At 42.7% G+C, this 25472-nt stretch overlaps 1 gene segment (V, D, J or C); it reads left to right on the top strand.

The window, feature by feature from the left end:
* The first annotated feature begins 1527 nt into the window (after window positions 1-1527).
* On the top strand, window positions 1528-25212 carry LOC148524129 (Ig mu chain C region secreted form-like). The segment is given in 7 exon segments: window positions 1528-1608; window positions 3152-3493; window positions 4506-4826; window positions 6068-6187; window positions 9284-9640; window positions 24435-24743; window positions 24855-25212. Coding segments are annotated over 7 exon segments (1821 nt in total).
* Window positions 25213-25472: the final 260 nt, after the last annotated feature.

Genomic DNA, 25472 nt, shown 5'->3' with positions numbered 1-25472 from the left:
ATTCCAAGCCCAGCTACGGGACAGTGTTTGTGGGCCTATGCAAGTCTGTGAGCGCAGTCACAGTTGATAATGGCCACAAACCATACTTGCGACCAATGGGCGGGAGGTCCCAAAAATCGGGTGGCACTCCTGGCCACCCATAAAAGTGAGCATCCTCACGCACTCGATGATGCTTTCACTATACAATGTCTGTTTTCTCGTCACTGTATAGAGGGAAGTGGGGCCACAAACGTGCTGCCACACAACCTGCACCGCCCATTTTCCTGCCCCTCACACCCCATTGGTGCTGATCTGGCTGCCCCTCCCAGGGAAGGGGCAGCAAAGTCAGTATGTCTCAGACTTTCAGGAAGAAGGGGAAGACTATGTAAATGATTGACATGGTTTTCAGCCTGGATGAGAAGATCGCTACATTGAAAATATGTGACTGTAGACTACGTTCCCATGACGGCCAGGAGGCTCCAGAATTCGGGTGGTGCTTCCGCACTTCCGGAAAAGTTGGCAAAGTCTCCCATCCCCCTCCCCAACAGCGTCATTATGGCCCGCCCACTGCTCCACAATGCTGGTAATCTCGGCATTGTGTAGCGGCGGTGGGGCCACGATGACGTGGTTACGCCCCCTGCTCCACCCCCTAATGCTGGGTAATTCTCCGGCCACGACTCCTGCTATGTTGGCCTGGCTGTCCCCTCCCGGAGGGGGCAGCCTCAATGTCGGCAACCCTGCTGTAGAACCTGTACATCATAGCAACACCAGTTATGTTTTCCCTTCAGAGGCCTTCCATGAGCTAAATATCACAAGAAGGAGGGAGGTCTATGAATAAGTAGCTAAAAATCATACAAGACTCAAATGATAAGTTTTTCCTCTGAAGGATCATTCTTACAACCCACTTATACCCAGGTAGCTTCGTGTGACTGAGTCCTTGGTAGTATTCCTTGAACTTGTCTTGATGGCACTATAAAAGGAGTTGATACACATTAAATAAAAAAAATTATATTTAATGTACGGTTTCCTTTATACCTAAATATGCATATACTCATATGATATAGATATGTATATACTCATACTAGTACACCCTCACACATGTCCCAACGACCCCATGTTCTTTATTTCACATCTATATTTATTTTACCTCCACTCCTTATATTCAGTCTAGGGGCAGCTGGGGCTGTTTGCAGCTAGGGTTAAAAACACCAAGTGTTAAATGCACAAGTGTGATTACATAACAGTTAATCAAACATTTATCCTGCATGAATATGGACTAATCATCTGTTTATTTCATTTCATCCCTCAGGTATGTGACTGTCTCATCTTGCTTATTGCACCGATATTCTGCATAGAACCTCATGCTTGCAATCGTGTGTGGATTCAAATGTATGTGACTGTCTCATCTTGCTTATTGCACCGATATTCTGCATAGAACCTCATGCTTGCAATCGTGTGTGGATTCAAATGTATGTGACTGTCTCATCTTGCTTATTGCACCGATATTCTGCATAGAACCTCATGCTTGCAATCGTGTGTGGATTCAAATGTATGTGACTGTCTCATCTTGCTTATTGCACCGATATTCTGCATAGAACCTCATGCTTGCAATCGTGTGTGGATTCAAATGTATGTGACTGTATCTCTTGCATAGTTTTTTTTTTTTTTTTTTCTCTTCCTGTATAGTCTGTATTGGTCAGTGAAGCATAGTTTATGGTATATATCTGGCCTGGTTTTTGCTCCAACTCAGAGCAAGTTATCTCCTTTGATCAGCAAGCCAATTGAGTCAGTTGTAGCCTGTCTTAATCAAGGGTTACCACTCCTTATATTCAGTCTAGGGGCAGCTGGGGCTGTTTGCAGCTAGGGTTAAAAACACCAAGTGTTAAATGCACAAAGTGTGATTACATAACAGTTAATCAAACAGTTGAACAAACATTGACCAACATCTAAGGTAATTTCAGATTAAGATACCATTACTTAAAATTTGTCTAAAAAAACAAACCTAAAACTCACCATGTACTACACATTTCTTTTTTTCAAATCCCTCCTTTGTATTTTCTCTAAGGATATAACATCCCTAACTCTCCCTGCATCTCCCCTCTCTGGGCACACTGCCGCCCTATTGAGTCACTCACCTCCTCTAAAAACTAATGAGATTTATTTTCATCAAAAATTGACTATTACAGCCTCATTGTGTCACTATAAAAATTTTTTACACACCTACAACTATATGTACTTCTCCATTCTTCTGCTTTTATTATCTGGTGACATATCCCCAAATCCAGGCCCCACACACGGACAGCGGATATACTATGGAATAAATATCCTGCAAACCTCACATGTCTCCCATCACCCTCCAAATCAATAAATGTGCCTTATAGAATTCACACTTGATCACAACTTATTATTTTACATCTGAACATCTCTTTACAATAACTACTTTTACCAATTTCTACATTTACTTGAGACTGCTGGTTTATACGTTAACCAAACTCTCTAAATAGCCCTTCATGAAGTGGCTTCAGCTACCCGTCAGACTTCACGTAAACTGATATAACAGCCATGGCTTTCCACAGACACCTACAAAAACTGCCTCGTAAAGTAGAATGTCAGTGGCATAAATCTTAATTCAAATGACTTCCACACATACTGTAAAATAGGAATCCACCCATCTGTCATCCTAACCCTCTGTCCCACGCTCACTTTCTACCCCATCCGTGTCACCCCTGTCTGTTTGCCCATCCCCTCTAGAATGTAAGCTCTCACGAGCAGGGCCCTCTTTCCTCTTGTGCTTATCCTTTCTTTACTTATATTATCTACTCTATACTCAAAAGCACCTAACCCGTGACTTTTGCCATCCTGCTTCTGTTGCAGCAGTGTTTATATACCATGTACTTGTATTGCATTGTCTTAAACTGTATGACACTGTTTTCTTGTTCTGCTCAACTGTCTATGTACTATGTCTATGTACTATGTTTGTGCACTATGTTTATGTACTATGTAAGGCGCTGCGGAACCCTTGTGGCGCCATATAAATAAAGGATAATAATAATAATGTATTCTCTATGTTATGTATATGCTCTGTTTTCCCCAATTTATAGCACAGTAATAATTGATGTAGTGATGCACAAAATCTAAAAACTCATTACTGGTAGTCTTTATTTTTCACCAGATTCCTTGGAAGTGAAGACTCACAAACTGCAAACACCGGCCTTGGTGCAGAAAGATATTTTGCTACACTGTGATTTCATTAGTTTGGAGCCCATGCGGCTGGCAGATATTGCCGTGAAGTGGACTATAAAGCAGGGTGGTGTGGTGAAGCCAGTATACACGTTTAATGGCATTGCTGCAGATTCTCCGAGGTCAGGAAGCAGTGTTGACCTCAAGTTTCTACAGATGGGCAACGCATCATTATACCTGCCAGATCTGACCTTGGAGGATGAGGGAGAGTACACCTGCACTGTGTTCATTTCCCCTGAGGTTGGGAAATCTACATTGTTGCTTAAAGTAGCAGGTAACAGATGAGCAGTACAAGAGTAATGATATTTCGGATACTGGGAATGAATCAGAAAAATGGGACAACTCTGACATTATTAGCTCAGGGCCTTATTCAGCAGTGCACGTATGGTCGGGAATCTGCGGAGACGCGGGTCCTGCGTGATCGCACACAGAGCGGCAGCAGACTGTCAGTGACTGACAGTCTGCTGCCGTATAGGGGTGGGAGGGGTCGGCGTCGGCCTCCGTTTCACAAAACGGAGGCATGTCGCCATCGTTGGAGGAGGGGGGGAGAGGAAAGGCCAGGATCTCCGTCGGCTGAATTAACTAGGCTCCTTGTAACTGTGGCGGCCGGCTTGCGTGACTTAGCAAGGGTCACTTAGCAGGCCGATGTTATCGCAGATAATCCGATTCTGCGTCCTTGGACGCAGCTCAGATAAGTAATGCATGCAGGAGGCATGACGTCTCCTGCTGCATTACTATAATTGCAAAGACGGAATTGCAAAGCTGCTTATGTGCAGATTTGCAATTCCGTCCTGTGCTGAATCAGGCCCTCAGCCCATAAATGTCTCATTTTATACACAGTCATATTTAGTTTCATTAGTTTATAGTCCCTTGATCTTGTTTAACATAAGTTCATTGTTGGCTGCACAGATATTGCACAGAGGTATGGCTGGTAAAGCTACAAGATACTGGGTATTATTTACTAAGAAAATTGACATACTGTATGCTATAAACCATAGCAAGCAACCAAACATTTGTTTTCACTATGTTTCTTGATGTAGATTGATAAGAAATTGGGTTGCATCAATGGAACAGGTGTTCAGAGAATAAATCCAAATCACTTTTTAGGAAATGGTCTAATTTTAATTAGATTGGAAAATATATATTTTTAAACCGTTTGTTTCCATTTGGGCTGTTTAAAAATAAATTGATTTAGGTCTGAACAGTGATTCCAACAATTGTATTTGCTAGATTCTGCCCAGCATGGTGTATACAGTCACCATCTCTCTTGTCTTTATTCTGTATAGCACAGCCCACAGTAAACCTCGCACCAATGAATCCAAATCTAACAGGTGGAGAGACAAAGACCCTTTTTTGTGAAATTAGTCATTTTTATCCACAAGATCTTGACATAATCTGGTTTATGAAGAAAAAGGAGATAGAAAGAATTGTTACCAACAACATCTGCACGGGCATCCCAGTTTTAGGTGAATACGGAACCTTTACTGTCAGCAGCCAGGTTTCCGTGGTTTTCTCTGAAGAAGATAATGGTGCCATCCTCATCTGTGAAGTGAGACACAGTTCTATGTCGCAGCCACTAAGGATGAACAGCACCCTTCACCTCGCAAGTGAGTGGATTTTTGCATGCATGGGCCCAAAATTTTGGCCTGGATAAATCGGATGAAACTTTAAACAGATTGATGCATGGTAACCATTGTGTCCTAGGTATGATCATCAGCCCTTATGGAAATATTCTGTTATCCTTGATGCCAACTTCCTATTAGTGTAATCAGAGGCTAATATGCCCGGCACATTTATAGCTGAACTGGCCACAGAATCAGTTATTAGCAGTAGTGCTGAACTGACTATCTGTTGAATGTGTGACTGCCGTTAGAAACAGCTAGTACTACATACATCTTAAATAAGCAGTGCAGGCAGTTTAAAGTACAAGTTAATAAAAGGAGGAATATCATCTGAAAATATATTTGGACATTAGAAATAGTTTTCTTTATCTCTCAGTGTCCTCTGTAATAAATATACAAATATAAACATGTATTAAGATTCTGATTCTGTGTTGCATTTAAAGCAAGCACAACTCTGGATGTCCACTGAGAATGGAATGCTAATGCGACTACGTGTGTGTATAAGTGTGTGTGACTATATGTATATACAGTAAGTATGTACGGTATGTATATTACTGTGTAACTATATGTATGTGAGTAACTGTATATATGTGTGCATGTGTGTAACTGTGTATATATGTGTGACTGTATATATGTATGCATACCCCCCTGGGACAGTTTTGCATTTCAGGAGCGAACTCTCACTTGCTGTGCGAGGCTGGGAAAGCGATTTACACCCCGTCCCCAATGTGACATGAAATTGGGGCGTGATGTGTAGTCATGCCCCCTTTTCATGTGTGCGCCAAAGGCTTAGCACGAGAACCCGATTCCCAAATTATGCTATTTATGGCTCCCAGTCTTAAGTGCCCCAAGCCCCATCCAGCTCTGCATGAGAGTAGTCGTTACTATTATCACCTGCGCTTACATGTATCCCATTGTAAAGGATACATATTCAAGTAACTCTGGCTACACACCATTGACACATCCACAAAACTGCTCTCTTACATGTGTTCGTATTGTTGCCACCTAGAAACGCATATATAACGGCTGCAGAGAAATGGCTGAGATGCGTATGTCGCTGAATCACTTATAAGTTTGCAAAGATTCTACCTGCGACGCATGCAAAGTATATAGATAATTACTAGGTGCAGCTGCATTCAGTCGTCTGTACGGTGCTCAGTCTTTATGTTTTAGTTTACTTGTAAAACTGGCTGAATATTACTAAAATTATTGTCTCTCTTTTGCAGTTCCGCAATTAATCCAAGGAGATGCAGGATTTATTGGGACAGTTGTTGCCAGTACAACGGGGCTGCTGGTTTTAGCTTGCATAGTATTGAGTATCTTATATCAGAGGTTACTTGCTAAAGGTACGTTACAAGAATCTACAGCTCAAACTTCAAGGGAAATATTCACAACTGAACAACCAATAATAGACGGAACTGCAGGCTATTCAGAGGCGAGTGTATGCAAAGATCTATCTGGTTTCAGATGGATCTTTTACACCAAGGATAGGGATGGTGCAAATGCGCATGTTTACTTTCACAAGCAGATGGATGGGGTTATGCGGTGGCATAGATGTGTGCAACTCTGACTACAGGCAAAGGTGCACAATTATTTCTGTGCATGTAATGAGGCCACATCTGCAACTGACTTGCATGCAGATCAGGATCATTGTATGATACAAGAGTGTTTCATTTTCATAGACACCATGATGACTTACTAATTGCTGGTTCCATTTTTTTTTTTTTTTTTACAATTTTATGGCTATTAAATTGGATTTTATGTTTAAAATATTACATAATTGTCGTTTTCAGGTCTCTGCAGCAACATTGATCTGGAATATCAAAATATAATAAGTAATGAGTCTGCGCAGAGACTGCAGCCAGTAGGACTCTAGAGACTCCTTATAAATCCCTAAATGATGTACAATGAAATATATATAAGAGTCCCACTCCGGCGCAGTCACAATTCTATATATTAAAAGGGATCAATTTCTTACATAAAAATAAAAGGTAAGTCCACCAGATGATTCTTTCAACTCTTTATCCACAATTGTTCTTTTCCTCCTCAATTTCTCAATAGGACACACCAAGAGCCTTTATATTCAATATTCCTCACAAAAAGAAAAAGGAAAACATAGTGCAATAACGTATGATGCACAAAAAAATATTTTAATAAATCATCACACTCACATAAGAATAAAATCATAAAGCATATAACACCACACAGGGTGCATAATCCACTTGGGAGATATACTGGATCCAGATACCAGGGACATAAAGATGTAAAACGGCCCACACTGGGGGTCCCGGACACCAACCCGAATTCCCGCTCAGTTCACCTGGTCACCAGTCCAAAAAGTCCTCTCCCTTAGCATCCACCTGCTTAACGCGTTTCAGACAATGATGTCCTTCATCAGAAGCGTGGTGATCACACAACCTAATAGGGCTTAAATACCCCTCTTAATGGGTCATGTCACAACGTTGATTCCCGCACTTTCCATAAGCCACTCCTTCCCCAGGAGTAACACAAATTATGTCTTCCGGATATCCTGCCTCTCAATTGAACCGGAAGTCGTAATTGACACGCATCGTACACAGTTCCGGCGTCATGACGCACTTCCTGTTTGCGGCTGGTGACAGGAAGTTTACAGACGGAGACCGCCTATCCAGCATTGCGTTCCAAGTCCAGGAAGTATTTCAATCACGATGGAGTTTAATAGTAAAAGTCCCGAATAAGGTGCAATACGCGAGGATATGTAAAAAAGAAAAGAAAATATACATAAAAATCTAAAATACAATATAAATAATGAGCAGCAGAGGAACATTAAGAAATGAACAGGAGAGGATATCCGGGTCCAGTATACCTCCCAAGTGGATTATGCACCCTGTGTGGTGTTATATGCTTTATGATTTTATTCTTATGTGAGTGTGATGATTTATTAAAATATTTTTTTGTGCATCATACGTTATTGCACTATGTTTTCCTGTTTTTTTTGTGAGGAATATTGAATATAAAGGTTCTTGGTGTGTCCTATTGAGAAATTGAGGAGGAAAAGAACAATTGTGGATAAAAAGTTGAAAGAATCATTTGGTGGACTTACCTTTTATTTTTATGTAAGAAATTGATCCCTTTTAATATATAGAATTGTGACTGCGCCGGAGCAACATTGATCTGTTAGCTGGACATCCGTTAGTTCTAATACACAAGGGGCAATTACAGTACATTTTATAATCTGGCTGATCAGCATTTGAACCGTTCAATCACAACTGTTTAAACATCCGCCTGTGCAGAAGGTGAACACCGTGCCAATGTCATCACAACGATTCAGTAAATGAAAGTAACGCACTATGGTGCCGAATCAATTAGTTGCGGGTTCTGCGCCCAGTGCTCGCAGGTTAACAAGATATTTTTATGAAGTGCACTCCGAATTCCCTTGCATTTCAATTAGAAATGCATTAATTCTGCAGTGTGCAACCTATGTGAAGTATATGAAAGAGTGGAGAAAACTGTGCATTTCAGCCAGCAAGTAATAGTGTTTAGAGTATGTTGGGGTATTTTAAAATGTCTCTACAGTGATGTTTAATTGTGGATGTACAATTTAGTAAAAAGTTAGAAGAAACACTTGTACCCCCCATCTGCAATTACAAAACCCCCTTTCCCATAAATATAACAGACAACATACATGTCCCACATCATTTAACCCATTTTTCTGTTTTTTAGAAAGAAAGCATGTAAAATGACGTGCCTTCATTGCCCATATTTTCCTATTTAAAAAAACCACTAAATACATTATTATTGTTTGGGAGGGTTGTGTCCCAAGGGTATTGACCTCCCAATCTTTACATTAAAATTAGGATTTTTTCACCTAACTGGAGCTGCAAAACTAAAATCTGCATTAACTCCCAGCAGGAGATGCACTTAAGCCTGGGAGAGTGATAAAGTACCAACCAATCAGCTCCTAACATTTTCAAACACAGCCTGTAATATGGCAGTTAGGAGCAGCTGAGTGTTTGGTACTTTATCACTCTCCACTTTATCACTATCACTCTCCAAGGCTTTAGTGCATCCCCACCCCCACTGAGAATAGCAAAAAGTTGCTGCTCTGAGTTTTCAACCCGCTTTAAAAAAAATTGGTCAACTTTTAGCTAATTGAATCCGCCCCTATGGATGATACTAAATTGCCTGTGTGTACATACCAAAGTTACAATGTACAAATTACTTTTATTACCTTTTAATTAAAAAAAAAACAAAAAAAAACAGAACAATAATAATGATAAAAGATCGTAGAAGAAAGTGCTTTTTTTGGTGCAATTTAAGATCTACAAAACAATAAAACAAGACAGATCAAATAAAACTTACAGCCCAGAAATGTCATGGCACACAGAGCATGGAAAGGTTGAGGTTTTAATGTAACAAATAGTGTATTATTTATGTTATTAACACACAGAACTTTTTCCTAGTGTCTCCGCTGGTATCACCACTGATATTACCAGAACTGAATGCTGCTGGTGAGAAGATGGTAGCTATTTGCAACATAACTGGTTTCAGACCCAAAGTAATCAACATTCATTGGTATATTGATAAACACAGGCGAGAACCAGGAACTGATCTTTCAGAGAATGACCCTCTGCTGCAGCCTGCTGAGATAACGAGCCAAGCACTGCATCCCGTCACTAAACATGGCAATGTGTTTAATGTCACGTCACAGTTATCTTTCACCCCTGGTATCCCGGATGACGGAGCAATTCTAGTGTGTGAGGTGCAGCACAAAGCACTGCAGAGTGTAACCAGGCGTGTGAGCCACATATATGTAATAGGTATGTATGCCTTAGCGGAGCAAATAGTGAAGAAATATATTCTAACATATTCCTTTGGGAGGTTTTGTTTGATGTGATGCACATTTGAGATATATTTAGCTTATTATTCAATTACTGCGTTTGTGAAAAGATAGGTCCAACTTTTGTGGAATTAATCTATGAAACTAAAGTAATATTTTTTTTTAGCTACACTATAGTGCATCACTAGGAAAACTTATAAAATGTGAAGCTTACGTTCACAGTTCTCCTTTGTCTCCATATGCACCCTGCATATCATTCCCCTCTACCATGCCATCAGCCAGCTTTAGCAACTTTTGAGACACAAAGTAAAAAGCTGGGGAGTGGCTACTGTGCTGTAGGCACCAGGGTCTAATAAATATGGCAGGCTTGGGTGCTAGAGTCCGTTGCCGCTTGTTAATGTTGATGTGTGTGCTATTTGGCGGTGATATGCAGAGTTAATAGTAACATTGGCAGATTTACAGATACACTAACCAGTCCAGGTGCTTAACCAGGTGTCAGGTTTATTTCAAGTGTAGTTGTAGTCACTGGTACAGCTTTACTCACAGTTGCTGATCTAGATGGAACGGAGCTTGAGCGGGACATACAGAGCACCAGCTGGTGATGTATGGAGGTAGCGGAGTAGGTATAGGCAGGATGCAGGATATTCTGGCAGGGTCTCTGGAGCTAAGTGGAACACGATTGTGGCGCTCATACACAGCAACAAGATGACGTCTCGCATGCGCAAAAGACCAAACAGTGGCCATCTGGGTTAAGTAGAACGCTTTATCTAGAGAGCATTCATGGAGGCAGTGCATTAGCACACTCCATATTTCCAGTTAATGCTTGGACTGAAAATACTGTGGGCACCAATACACACGTGACAAGGGGCATTCCTACTCCTTTATAGCTGGCACATGCCCACAGTGTGACACCAAGACAAGGCCAGACATGGGTAATTAGTACTCACCCCACCGGCTCTTGGAGCCCCTGGCAGAAATGGGGCTCCATTAACAAATGTGATCCTTTAGGTGTATTTTCATTTTATAAAATACAGAAAATGTGGACATACAATTTAAGTACTTTTTCATCCCCCAGTAAGAAAACTAAGAAACTGCAGTGACATCAGGATTAGCACCAGGTTTCTGTATTATATCGTTGTCCTGGAATGGCACTGAGAGAGTCCCTTGGCTGATGTAGTGCTAGATTGGAGATCATCTGATTGTGCACCTTGTATGAACAGGTGCTGCAGTGAGGGAAAGTCAGCCGATAAAGTGCAGGTACTACGTGTCAGCAGCTGGGCGCAGCTGTATTGGATCTAGGCAGCCGATGATCTATAATCTGGTGATTACCATAGAGCCCATTCAATAGTACTCGTATGGAATTAGCAGGAACTGCCATTAATGAGCCAGACAGATCAATGTATAATTAGTGGGCAATCTCCAGAATGATACAGTGGAAGACTGAAAGTGCAGCAGTTGGAATATCCAAATAAAGCAACTTGACAAGTCAGACTGCACCCAATTGTTTTAAACCTTGACTCGTTTCTCCCATTTAGCAGGGGTCTTATCACAAGGAAGTAGTATCTTCTATATTACAGGTTCTCAAACTCGGTCCTCAGGACCCCAAACAGTGCATGTTTTCCAGGTCTCCTCACAAAATTACAAGTAAACTAATTAGCTCCACCTGTGTAACTTTTAAAATGTGTCCGTGATGATTACACCTGTGCACTTGCTGGGTGACCTTCAAAATATGAACTGTGTGGGGTCCTGAGGACAGTGGGCCTAATTCAGACCTGCTCGCAAGCGGGTCGTTGTTGGCCCAGTGCACATGCGCACGAAGGAGGTGGCTCCGTCGTGCGCATGCGCGAGACCCGGATAGCGACAGGCAAGCCATCGCTCCGGGTCTCGCTACAAAAGGGGCGTTGCTGTCGATGGTGAGTGACAGCACGCCCCCTTTGGTGGGCGTGGCTGCCCAGATGGAGGCGTTCCCATGGGAACGCCTACCGTCTGTGGCCGGCCCCATTGACATCACAAGTGATGTTAGTGGGAGTGCTCTCGGCTCTGAAAGAGCCGAAAGCACTCCAGGGCTTGCGGCAACGAGACCCTACCACAAGGGTCTCGTCGCAAGCCCGATGGTCGCGATGCTCTTGACCATCACGACCATCTTCCTGGCCGCTCGCTATAGCTGTGGGTGGTCACCCACAGCTATACGAGCGGCAAGGAGGCCGCTCTAAAAATGAAGAAGGACGGCCCTGATTCATAGCGAGCGCTCTGTTAGAGCGTCCGGCTCTGAATCAGGGCCAGAGTTTGAGAATCACTGTTCTATATCTTAACTGCGATGTTTGTTTGCACAGATGGTACAATGGTTAGCATTACTGCCTCACAGCACTGAGATCTTGAGTTTAATTCCCACCAAAACAGCAGAATTGGACTACATGACTTGACTAGGAGTCAACAGTTCCAAGGAGGAAGCCACATAGTAGTTGTCGGCCATGGTGGCAGCTGTGAAAAAGAATATCAATCTGTATAGACTCGGTACACCTTAACAAGGCACTGTTGAGGCCATGTCACCCCCTAAGGACTGTCAAACAGGTCATTGAAGACATTCCAGAAGCAAAAGTTTTTAGCACACTCAATGTCAATAGTGGGTTCTGGTAAATGATTCTGGATACAGCATTAATCTAGCTTACCATGTTCATGAAACCAGCAGGCAGATTCGTCTTCCTAAGGATGCTGTATTCACTGTCTTCTAACAGTTTCAGCATTCCATGAAACAGCTGTTCGCCAGTTACCCATTACCATTGATGATATTCTAGTCTTAGGCTGTAATATGCAATAACAAAAATGCCAGCTCAAAGTGACTGAAGTACTTTATGTGGGTCACATCACCAACCCTAGCATGAAACCAGACCCCATGAAGACAGTGGACATACAGCAAGCTGGGTTTACAGCATTCCTTAGGCATGACAAAACACCTGTTAAAATTTTTGCCTCACTACAGTGAAGTGACAGCTCTGTTGCATCAGCTGCTACATCAAGATGCTAAATGGTGTTGACAAGAGCACAATTCAGCTATTGCCAAGCTTAAAGGTAATATTTCAATGTTCAGCTATGGTGCTTCTTTCTGTTGATACTTTACAGCACAGGTTCTCAAACTTGGTCCTCAGGACCCCAAACAGTGCATGTTTTCCAGGTCTCCTCACAGAATCACAAGTGATATAATTAGCTCCACTTGTGGATCTTTTAAAATGTGTCAGTGAGTAATGACTGCACCTGTGCACATACTAGGTGACCTGCAAAACATGAATTGTGTGGGGTCCTGAGGACCGAGTTTGAGAACCACTGCTTTACAGCATGGGTTGGGTGCTGTTTGTATGCAACGTAACAGACCCATAGGATTTGCTTCCAAAGCCTGAAACTAGATATGCTCAAATCAAAAAGTAACTGTTGGCATTGGGTGTTTGCCTGTAAGAAATTCCACACTTTTATCTAAGCCGGTCCAGTCACCATTGAGACAGACCATCAGCCTCCTGATCACTGTACTCCACAAACCCCTCCAGACTGGCTCATCTTGCATCTATTCCCTTCTTTCTTTCTCTCCTGCTACACTGTTTTTATCTTTCCTCCTTTCTTCATTCCTCATCTGCCTTTCTCTTTCCTCCCTCTCTCTCTCCTGTCGCTATGTCTGTTTCTCTCCTGTCTCTTTTCTGCACTTTTCTCCCCTTTCTCTTTTTTCAACTTCAATACATCCTCCTCAGTGGGTCCACCTTCTTCCAGCTGCTGTTGTGCTGATCAAACAGATTTTGACGTGGGCTGTGTGCCTTTTTCCTTTCTTCTATACTATTATACATTTTTGAGTGTGGACAATGTTTTGATGTTGTTATTGGTTGTTTTTATTTCAGTAATGTCTGTATTCATTCTGAGGTGTTATGTGATGAGTATGTTTGGGAAATTACAGAAGTTTTTGGAGACTGTAGGGGGGCATATGTACTAAGGGTAATTTTTTTTTTCTTTCTATTTGTAGTCTATTTTAATTCGTTTTTGCAAATCGGAGCTTTACTAAAGGCAAAGCAGACTACAAAATAAAGTATAAAACCGAATCCTAACCAAAACCGAAATATACCAAAACATAGAAAAAAAAAATTGACTGATAATTTACCCAAACAACAGACTTGCCAGAGGCAGGCAAGTTTGGGAGAAGCACTGCAAAGATCACTATGATCTCTGAAGGCCTCTCAGGGTTAAAAGCAATTGAAAAGTTGAAATTAAAAAAAGAAAACTGGGTGGGGTCCCCCCTTAAATCCACAAACAGTCTGAAATCCACATTTCAGCCTGATCATGGAAAACCTAGCATGGAGTTCCCCATATTTTCCATTAACCAGCACCAGGCTGAACCAGCCGGGAGGCTTACACTATAGCAGGGAGACACACAGCATGGGGTCCTCCTGCCATAATGTAAACCAAACCCAAACTGGTCAGACAAGGCCTGGCCATCCTCAGAATGTGGGGACCCCCTAATATGACATGACCAGGCCGAATGGTCCAGAGCTAGTTATGGATTTAGGGGGGACACCATGCAGTTTTTTTTTTAATTTTTACTCTTCATATACTTATAACTATGATCGGTATGCAGTCAAGATGCCGGCGGTCTAAATGCTGACTGTCGGCATCCCGACTGTCTAATCCCGGCAATGGTCTAATGACAGGTGTCGAAATCCCATCGCCTGTCATTTTACCTACGCTGGGAGCCCAATGCCTGGCATCCCGATCGATGGTAAGCCGGGCGCGGACAGCCGCGGGGGGGAGGGTTAGGGGCTCCTGGGGGGTACTTAGGGTTGGCACCCCCGAGGGGGGAGGATAGGGTTAGGCACCCCCGGGGGGAGGTTAGGGTTAGGCACCCGCCCCCGGGAGACTTAGATTTAGGCTGCAGGGAAGGGGGGGTTAGGGTTAGGGATCCATCCATGAATTTACACCTGCCAAATCCGACTAACATCGAAGTCGATTTTGAATAGACTTCAAAATCGAATGTTAGTAAATGTACAATTTGGACAGTGAAACACAAAGTTGATTTCAGTTACTTTTAGTTCATTTAAGTCGACTTTGAAATTGACTACCCCCAGATGTGTGTTATGCTGGAACTCTCTGGAAGTGACATCACTGACACTGGTGTGATGGGTCGGAGTTCATACCAACTGTCATTACATGACACCTTGATGACATAATTTTTATTAGCAGTTGATTTTATAATATAGATTAGAAACTAAAATCTAATCGGTTCCTAGTGTTCTCCCCACGCTTTTATTTAAAGGGCGGTCCGCACGGCAAAATTATCTTGCAGCCCGGCAGCGCCGCAGCATCCAATCACCGCCGGCAGATTCTCCTCACTACAGCTCCCAGAATCCCCGTTGCTTGCAGCGCCTCCTCCTCCCTGTGTCCGCATTCTGCAGCTGCCACCCGCTCCTCGCTCATTCAGAGTCTCAGACAGACTCAGTCACTCTTCCTCTTGGCTCACTCTGGTCCCTCTCCCTCACACTCTGCTCCCGCCGCAGCCACTCTCCATTCACTGTGCCTCAGTGGGGATGTCAGACCCGGGCGGGGGAGGTGTTGGCCGCGGTACGGAATATTGCAGACCCGTTGGTACTGTAGAATTACATCCAGCTGGTGCCGCTGCTGCTCAGGTGCTGGTGGAGAGGAGCGCCATGAAAGGTGAGATCCCCTGTCCGTGGTGTTACTGGCTGGCTTTGTGAGCCCTAACACTCCTCGACTGTGTAGCCCCTTCCCCTGGTATTACTGGCCAGCTGTGCGTTCCCTCCCCAATCCTGACTGTGTAACTGTGTGTATTTCCCATTTACCCTGACTGCTGTGTGCACCGCCCTCCTTATACCCAGCACGGCCTGTCCCTAACATCCTCCTTGCCCCCAGTACTGCTCCAGCTATCTACCCTTGCCCCCTCCCTACACTCAGCACTGCCTATCCCTAACCACCTTGCTCCCAGTACTGCCCCAGCTATCTAACCTTGCTCCCCTCCGTACACCCAGGCCAGAAGTTTGCAGACATGGTGCACCCACTTCAGCTACAGGTGGTATAACTTGGTTATACTGTTTAGACACCACTCAGCCTTTTTGTGCTTTACTGATAAGTGTGATCACATTTGTGTGGGGCATGTAAATGCTGCAAAGGGCAATAAGGGGCTATTCTGTGTGGGCATAATGTGAAATAACGGGGCCATACTGTGTGGGCATAATGTGAATTGGTACTATTGTGTGGCCATGCCCCCCCTCATGTGAAGCTACGCCCCTTTTTGCACGAAGGCCCCTACCCAGCTGCTAGTTGGTGCCACCCGGCTGGAAAAATTTTCTGGGGAGAACACTGGATTGCTATGGGCAAAGCTGCCATTTCCTTTTGTACAAGTTTTTATGAATGTGTACGAGAGTGCAATGAGTGTGTGTAGGTGTGCTCATTGACTATGAGTGTGAAACCTATTGAAACAAAAGTCCTGTTGGCCTTAACAATAAGAAATTATTTACTTTAGCTATATTGCTAATTTTTCTGCTAATGAGGTGCCAGGCTACACAAAATATTGAGGAAAACTGACTTGGAATACAGAATTATACAAAAAAAGAGATACAAGCGCACAACTCCAAATTAACTGTTTATATATAAATAAATAAAATTTTTGCAGTAAATAGAGGTTTTTGGCATAATCTTGGCCAAGATTATGGGCCTACCCACCACATCCGGGTAACATCTGTAGGGTAGTTCCCTAACATACTAGGGTTCAAATCCAGAGCGCAGGACACCTCCAAACTAGCCCAACTAAGCCACCCCAAGACACTGCTCTAATAAAAAAGGTGAAGTGTAAAATAAATAGTTAAGAGCAGTCGCAGCTGCATATAAAAAATAAAAATAAAAAAGTGAAATACATATATAATAAAACAGACAGCGAAGCGTTAAAATGTGTTGAAGGAAAAATGTGTTATACTGCGGTGCCCCTGAAGCAGCTGCTGCTCTTAACTATTTCCTTTACACTTCACTTTTCTTATTAGAGTGGTGCCTTGGGGTGGCTTAGCTGGGCTAGTTTGGGGGTGTCCTGCGCTCTGGATTTGAACCCTAGTATGTTAGGGACCTACCCTAAAGAGGTTACCCGGATGTGGTGGGTAGTTCTATAACCTTGGCCAAGATCATGCCGAAAACCTCTATTTACTGCAAAAATGTGTTTATTTATATATAATCAGTTAGTTTGGAGTTGTGAACTTGTATCTCATTTTGTGTATATATCGATTGTCTCTACAGGTAACACCAATTATATATATATATATATATATATATATATATATATATATATATATATATATATATGCATGTTCAGGGTGTGCAGTCTGAGGCCCATTTTCTATATGGAATACAGAATTGTTTGTTCTACTACTCTATTCTAAAACCTGTAGATATTAAGGAGGATCATATTCGGGACACAAAATACCCAGGCTTCCAAGGAGGTACAGCAAAAGTACTTCTCATACGCAATCTATATGTTGTAATTATACCATCATTCTTCACATTTGTAATGATCAGTGATCTCAACTAATGGTGTCTTTCCTATTGCCCTGAATACGGTGCTTTAAAAAAAAACAGTTGGACTGCTCCCCCTATTAACCACCATATATAGTAATGAGTTTAGCTGAACCTTGAAGCACCTTGCTGGGTTAAATGTTTTATACATATGTGTTTTGTTGTTTTTTATTAATACATTTGGCTAAATTTACCTTTTGCAGCTACACTGACCTCCTGTAGCAGTGGCTGCCATGTTTCCACACTGCACATAGAAGTCAATCTCAAGAAAGTCCAGCAGTGTTGGATCCAATCAGAAATGCAGAAGAAAAAAATTGTAGGTTTAAACAATATTGCCACATATCATAAATACATACAGTGCAGTGCAGGCTGTGTTTCAACTCCTAGGGTACCACAAACCCATGTTAGGGAACCACGTTCGATGTTATGGTGCCACAGCAGAGGTAATGGTGCCAAGGTCCAATGTTATGGTTCCACAGTTGATGTTAAGGTACTAAGGCCAGATGTTTTGGTGCCACAGATCGATGTTATGGAGCCACGGGTAGATATAAGTTTTATTTAGCTCTAGCTGGGGGATGATATAGGGATAGTAGTGGCCGATGTAGAGGCCAGTAAGGGGCAGATATGGGGAATGCACAGGTTGAGCTGCAGGTCACACAGGGCATGGTAAAGGCAGCACAGGTGAGCTAATGACAAATATAGGGCCTCATATGGGGATGGCAAAGTCCGAGTTGGGTGTGGCACAGTCCATGGTGGGAATGGCACAGGCCAAGGTGTGGTCGGCACAGGTCGTGGCGTTGGGGGTACAGACCGAGTTGGCGGTGGCACAGGTCGAGCTGCAAGCAACACTTGCTGAGGTAGAGGAGGCACAGGCAGTGGTTAAGGCGCCAAAAATATTATTAGCGTCCCATAGGTTCACATCAGGGTTGCACATGCCAATATGTGGGCCAATGTGGCGGTGGCACAGGCTGATGAGGCGGCACCACAGGAGCTAAGGATAGCAATGTTGAAGACATTTCCAGTATCTTCTCTGTATCCATCCTGATTTTGTTTCTTTGCTGTGCCCACATCTGCATGTCAAATCTAGGTTTCAAGATCAGGCTTCTTCTGAAAAGGGTCTCTGAACAGCCTCATATGGGGATGGCAAAGTCACAGGTGAGGGTGTCACAGGCCATGGTGTGGGCGGCACAGGCCGAGGAGGGGAGTACAAACTGAGTTGGCGGTGGCATAGCTGCAAGCAACACATGCTGAGGTGGAGAAAGCACAGACAGAGGTGAGGGCGCCACAAAATGATATTGGGGCCTCATGATCATATCGTGGTTGCACTGGCTGATATGTGGCAGGGGCACAGGCTGATGAGGCAACGACCACAGGAGCTGAGGAAAGCAATGCTGAAGACATTTCTAGTATCTTCTTTATATCCAGATTTCGTTTCTTTACTGTGCCCTCATCTGAATGTCAAATCTTTGTTTCAAAATCAGGATTCCTTTTAGAAGCGTGTCATATCTAAAAAAGAAGATTGAGAAAGAGAAGAACAATTAAGAATATTAATAAAGTTTAATTTTACATTTTAAAACTATTTATATCATAATTAATCTTTGGTCTCAAGTGCACCCCTCTACTTACTTTCAGTTCAACTTTTCTTCAATATCCAGAGAGTTTGCTGTCCTAAAGGTCACCTCAGTGTATTAGATATGTCTTGTGTCTGGACAGATATTGTTACATTGGGCAGAGGTGTATCTGACTAGAAGTGACAGTGCAGGGCAGGTTGTGTTGTGTTTCAGCTCCTAGGGAACCATGACCCAATGTTAGGGTGCCACTGGTTGATGTTATGTAGCCACTGGCCAATATTAGGGTCCTACTGACAGATGTTATGGTGCCACAATTTGTTGAAATGGTGCCATGGCCCAATGTTATGGTTCCACGGTTGATGTTAGGGTGCCAAGGCCAGATGTGGTGCCATAGGTCGATGTTGTGGTGCCACAGATCAAAGATATAGAGGCAGGGCAGATGTTATGGAGCCATGGCATATATTAGCTTTTATTTGACCCTCGCTGGGGAGCAATATGGGAATGGTAGTGGTTGATGTGGGGACCAGTAAGGGGCTGATATGGGAAATGCACAGGCTGAGCTGCAGGCAACCTAGGTCAAGCTGCATGCCGCACAGGTTGAGATGGGGGAGCACAGCTGAGCTGATAACAAATAACTAGGCTGATGTGGGGCCTCATATTGGGATGGCAAAGTCAGTGGTAGGGGTGGCACAGACCAAAGTGTTGGTTGCACAGGCAGAGTTGGCAGTGGCACAGGCCGAGCTGCAAGCAACACATGCCGAAGTGGAGAAAGCACATGCAGTGGTGAGGGCACTACAAAACAATATTGGGGCCTCATAGATTCATATCAGGATGTCACAGGCCGACAATGTGGAGGTGGCACAGGCTGATGAGATGGCGCCACAAGAGCGGAGGATAGCAATGCTGAAGGCATTTCCAGTATCTTCTCTGTATCGCTGAAGATTTGGCAGTAATGTGCCAGCATATCACAATAGGTAGAGTTGACTGGCAGGGGAGAAGATCAGAGGTTACGGTGTGACAGCTGACCATATATTGGCATATGCTGAGCAGACTGACCTCCTGACATCATCCTGTCCATGTACGGGCTAAGGCTGAGCTCAGGGTCCCTCTGACCAGCGGTGCACACAGGAAAAGGGGGGGTTGAGTACTCAGAAACCCGTCCTGATGGACTGATTTCTTTTCTGAGATAGAGAAGTCTCGGTCTGTATGATGGCCAATGTTCTACTGATGTACTGAGAGTGAGGCAGTTAGACAGACTCAGTTAATTGTCTCCTGCATCCATACAGTAGATATGTGCACATTCAGTTACATCCCCCTGTATTTAAAACACACATTTCTCAGCCTACCATACCCAGAACTAAAACTCTCAGTCTCATACACTACAGTTGTGAGCTTTATGGTAGTGATAGGGTGGATGAATGTGTTAATCGGTGCTGGGAGGGTGAATTGATCATGGATTGTAGAGAGATAGGTTAATGGATGCTCGGGGATGATTGATGGGATCTTGGACAGGAATGGGTTAACTGATGCTGGGCCTGATGTAAAGGTGGACAAAGGAGTGACTGGTGCTGCATCTCCGGTTTCAGCAGATCTAAGGTATGTAAATGATGCAAGTGTAGTCTTTTTATTTGAGACGCCCATCTGTGTCTTCTCAGATCTGCTGCATGCATCCGAAGACACAGCATCGGCTTACTATTTGGAACATTAGCGGACGGTCAGACATTCTGAGTAACCTTAGGCTTACTCGGAACGTCCACAGCAAGTAAAGTGCAGAGGCCAGTGAACCCGTGTCGGAAGATGCAGTCACTGGCTTGAGCATGCCCCCAATACAGGCGACACGACTCCATTTTGAGAAATGCTCCCCCTCTCCACGCACAAATGCTTGCAGCTTATCAATAAAGCTGTGGTGTACAGTGCACTGCAAAGGGGCATATGCAGACCCAGAGCATGTGCAGTCCCAAAACCATCAATCAACTGCAACCGAAATGGGACTGCACCCAGGGCTGAATCGGCATATTTAAAATGTGGTTATATCTGTGTGGTATATTCTAAATTGGGGGCACTGCTGCATAGCATATAATTGGGAGATTGCTGTGTGGCATATTATGAATTGGAGGAACAGCAGTGTGGTATATTGTAAATTGGGGGACTGCAGCATATTATATTATGAATTGTTCATAACTCCCAGCCGTCCCAATTTTGGCTGGACATTCACACTTTTTGGGCAGTGTCCCGAAGTGTGCGTGTGGGGGGAGGCTCACTCTCACCGCTGCTCTGCTTAGCAGAGCAAGCAGTGAATATCTGTTGTGCGCAAGTGCACAGCATCTATTCACTGGAGAGGGGAACCGGAGGCATGCCGAGCAGCTCCCACCGTCACGTAAACGGGGTGTGGATTGTGGGTACAGCATTTCCAATGAGGCTACGCCCCTTGTTGCAAGGTCACAACCTCTTCACCGGGAGCACGCCTCCGGTCTGTACAACTAATCAGTGTTGTACTCTCCAACCAGGACACAAAGTAATTTCCGTTGGGCACCACTGTCCACACTCAAATATTGTTCTCCAAGTCAAAAGCATGTGGAAGAGGTTTTATGTACTGAATATAACTGGGAATAATGTATTAGGAGAGCAGGGGTGAAGCTTTGCCTAGGGTGCCCAGAAACCTTGCACCAGCCATGATTACACTGCTTAGTATTGATGTCCCACTGCAGCTTTTCTAAAGTATAACCTCACTATTACTCTACAGACTGCTGAAGCCCCTCATAGTTCTTTAAGACAGTGTTCTGATCGGATCTTAGGTGGGGTACACATTAGACGATATTTTGGACGATTTGTTGCTTTGATGCAAATTGTAACGTAATTTTATCAATACAGTCTAATTTGTATGCACAATTGCGTTTTCACGTGCGTCATTCATCGCATCTTCTCATCTGCTGTGCTGCACATCAGATGAGAAAATATCTCTAACGATGTCGAGCACATCGTGCAGTGTGTACACTCAACGGGAAGATCACAAAATATATTGGTCCAATCTTCCCTAGTGCCTAGTGTGTACAGGAGAAAACATAACTTGGAAACAATTTTCCCATGTGATATATTGTGCCGTTGTTTGTAAGATTGCATACTCTGTATGCTCTATATCGCTTGTTCTGGGATGAAGGGAAATCGGAACGACCATTGCGCCGTTTGCACGTCGTTTTGAGGTATACCCAGGTTAAAGAGGTCAAAAAGATCAGTACAGTCATTTTAGATAGTGTGACATTATTGGCCCTACTCCAGTATATGAATCCACCATCCACATAGTGCATCTCTGCTAATAAAGGGACTCATGTAGAGTTATATGTATACAAGTTTATTTTGTGTATGATAAATATTTATGTATTGTGAATGCACACAAAAAAAGACAAACACGTATGTCCGTTTGCACTTTGCAGATTTGGATATTGCTTTTACAAGTTCCCACACTTATGCTGCCCATCCACTAGGCGATTTTGACAGGCAATTGCACGATAACGACGTCGTTATCGTGCAATCGCTTGCAAATCAGGCACTTTATAGTCGGAAACGACCAGCGATGTGCACGCCCGCTTGTCGTTTCTGACATCATTCATCGGGCAAGCATGCTGGTCAACCTGACGATAACGTCAGGTTCAGCATGTTACCAGATGATTGATGAGCCTGCACTAAACGACTGCTCATTCAGTGTAGGCTTATCACAGACATAGAAATTACAGCACGATTACAATGTCGTAATCGTGCTGTCGTTTTTTATGGTCTGCTAGTGGATGGGCAGCTTTACAGAGTTGGAATGAGGGTGTTAAGGAGCAGACAAGCACAGGCCAAGTACAGTAATGATGTGTTCATCATATAGAGTCAGGTAGACCTGGTCACAGGCTCTTAAACCCCAGTCAGTAGGAGAATCTCTAGCGGGTGTTTGACCCCTTATTCAAAATATACACTGCCTAGGATCGCAGCCAGATTGGCTGATTGCGCCTGGCCCCTCCCACTGATAGTATATACTCTAGTGTGACCGCTATATATTATATGACTGATATTTGCATTCAGAGAGCGCAAGTTAAGAATATTCCTATTTGATTTTTTATAGGGGACAATCACATATGTCTATTTAAATGGTATTTATATATTATAAATTATATATAAAATATATATATATATATATATATAAATATATATATTTATTTATATATAAATATATAATTATAAAATATAATATTTGTGTCCATATTACATTTTATTTCCAATGTAAATGCGACTCACATTTATTTATAGCACCGTTCAGACATATCATTACAGTATTGTATATTGTGTACAAATTGGGTAATGTGACATTAGCATTTACTACTAACACTATGAAGCCACATTTCAATCTGACTGTTAAAACTGGCATAAAGCTGATAATAGGCTACTTTTGCAGAGTTAAGATGCGCCCAGCCCTCAATACACACATAATTGTGGTAGTGTAAAATCTGTCTGACTCTACAGAAGTGCCTAAGTCTGCCAAGCATCCCCTTAAAAAAATTACCTTGTCCAGACTACTTGCAGAAGCCACGTGTGAATTTTTTTTCGGCGCTTCTAATCGGATTTATTACCGTAATTTAAAAGGGGAATACTTTTACTAGCTGTGTCTTGCTGGTAAAATCACTGCACTTTTAAATATCGGGCATAAATACGATCAGAAACGCCAGGTAATACAACCTGATGCTTCATAAATAAACCCGTAAGTCATTATCTACCCCACCAAAGAATCTAGAAAGATGGGGGTACCCTCTTTCAAAATAAGTTCCCCCATAAAAGGTAATACACTGATCACCCGACATTAACCCACTGCACTACAGTAAAATAATTTAGTCCAGGCATGGGGTATCTCCCCCAACCTGACTACCAATAATTAAGCGGTACTCATTTTAGATTCTACATCTAGAATCCTGTTTAATACTGTTTTGGAATATAGGATTAATGTTGAAATAAGAACCATAAAGTATTTCTTTATGGTGTTTATAAAAAATAAAACCATGGTTCATGTTCTTAAAATTTCAATATAAATACACTTTTTGGTCACTTTGGGTCAATTTTATTTACGTGTTAGACTGAGCAAAAAGACTACAGGTTGAGTGTCTCATATCCAAATATTCCGAAATATGGAATATTTTTAGCATGACTGAGAAACTGAAACCTTTGCTTTCTGATGGTTCAATGTGCACAAACTTTTTTTGATGCACAAAATTATTAAAAAATAGTATAAAATGACCTTCAGGCTGTGTGTATAAGGTGTATATGAAACATAAATGCATTCTGTGTTTAGATTCAGGTCCCATTCCCAAGATATTTAATTATTTAATGCAAATATTCCAAATTATGGAATATTCCGCTATCCAAAATATCCCTGGTCCCAAGCATTGTAGATATGGGAGACTCAACCTGTACTAATATTTTCTGAAAATACTGTACAAGGTATACTTTGTGTGGATACTGCATAAAGCACTAATGTTAGAAAATGGCATCAGCACAGGGGTGAGAAACCCTCTGCAGCAAATGGGGTTAAGGTTGGGTATTCTGCATTTATTTTTACTTCTAACAATAGTCCAATTCATCTTTTTCTATGTAATTAAATTTAACTATATACTGTGTTTTCTTAAGCACGTCCTAAAAGAAGTTACATTACAAGTTGGCCGCAAGTTCCTCAGATAGGAAAAACTCTGACTCTAAGCTGCATTGTGGAAAAGTTTTATCCAAAGCTGATAACCATAACCTGGCTAAAGAATGGACAATCACTGACCAATGTCACTCTAATTGGACCTTTTCCTTGTGAAAATTATTATTACACTGCCTGGAGCCAGACAGACTTTTTACTGACTGCAGACGATGATGGGACGATTTTTACATGTCAGATCAATCATAGCAGCTTGGGAAAGATAGAGGAGCTGTCCTACGAAATCAATTTTAAAGGTTAGATTTCCAATCCACTGTTTATGTATCTGGCTCATCTGCCGTCAAATATGCTATTTAATCAAATTCACGAATGTTGCTAACAATTCACATAACACCTTTCTTCTTCAGGAACACCGCCGGAGGTTCAATTTCTTTCTGCTGATCCTCAGATTCCCACCAAAGGAGAGTCGATGCGTCTCAGCTGCATGATCAGTAACTTTTTCCCTGTAGATATAAGAGTGAACTGGTTCAAAAATGGTATTCAGCTGGAGGCTGGAGTCTATCATTCTCAATGTGTCACCAGTAATAGTGGCGTTCATTCTATGTGTAGTATTTTAAAGTTTACGCCTCAGAATGAGGATGATGAGAGTGTTTTCACATGTACCGTTCAGCACACTGCACTAAAGTATGGTGAAGAAAGGTCTTACACACTGAGGCTACCGTGGATTACAGACTTTAATAACTCCTGCTGATAAAATTTAAGAAAATAAAAAGACATTTATTCTACATTTTTTCACCAGCTTAGGGTAAAGTGATTTTTTCAGTCTGTTTATAACATACTTGCCTACTGTCCTGGAAGTTATGGCAACCTCACAAATTTCAGAAGGCTCTCCCTGGAGACAGGGTCAGATTAAGAGCCACATGGGCCTAGGGCTGAAAATGTTCAAGGACCTATTATGAGAAGCAGAAGAACTCTGACCAGTCCTGTGTGGCCACTGCCATGTGGGTGTCACAACACTAGGGGTT

This window comes from Taudactylus pleione, unplaced genomic scaffold, assembly GCF_031769625.1.
Source record: "Taudactylus pleione unplaced genomic scaffold, aTauple2 ptg000121l, whole genome shotgun sequence".
Classification (NCBI taxonomy): domain Eukaryota; kingdom Metazoa; phylum Chordata; class Amphibia; order Anura; family Myobatrachidae; genus Taudactylus; species Taudactylus pleione.
This window is presented reverse-complemented; position numbering and strand designations above follow the sequence as displayed.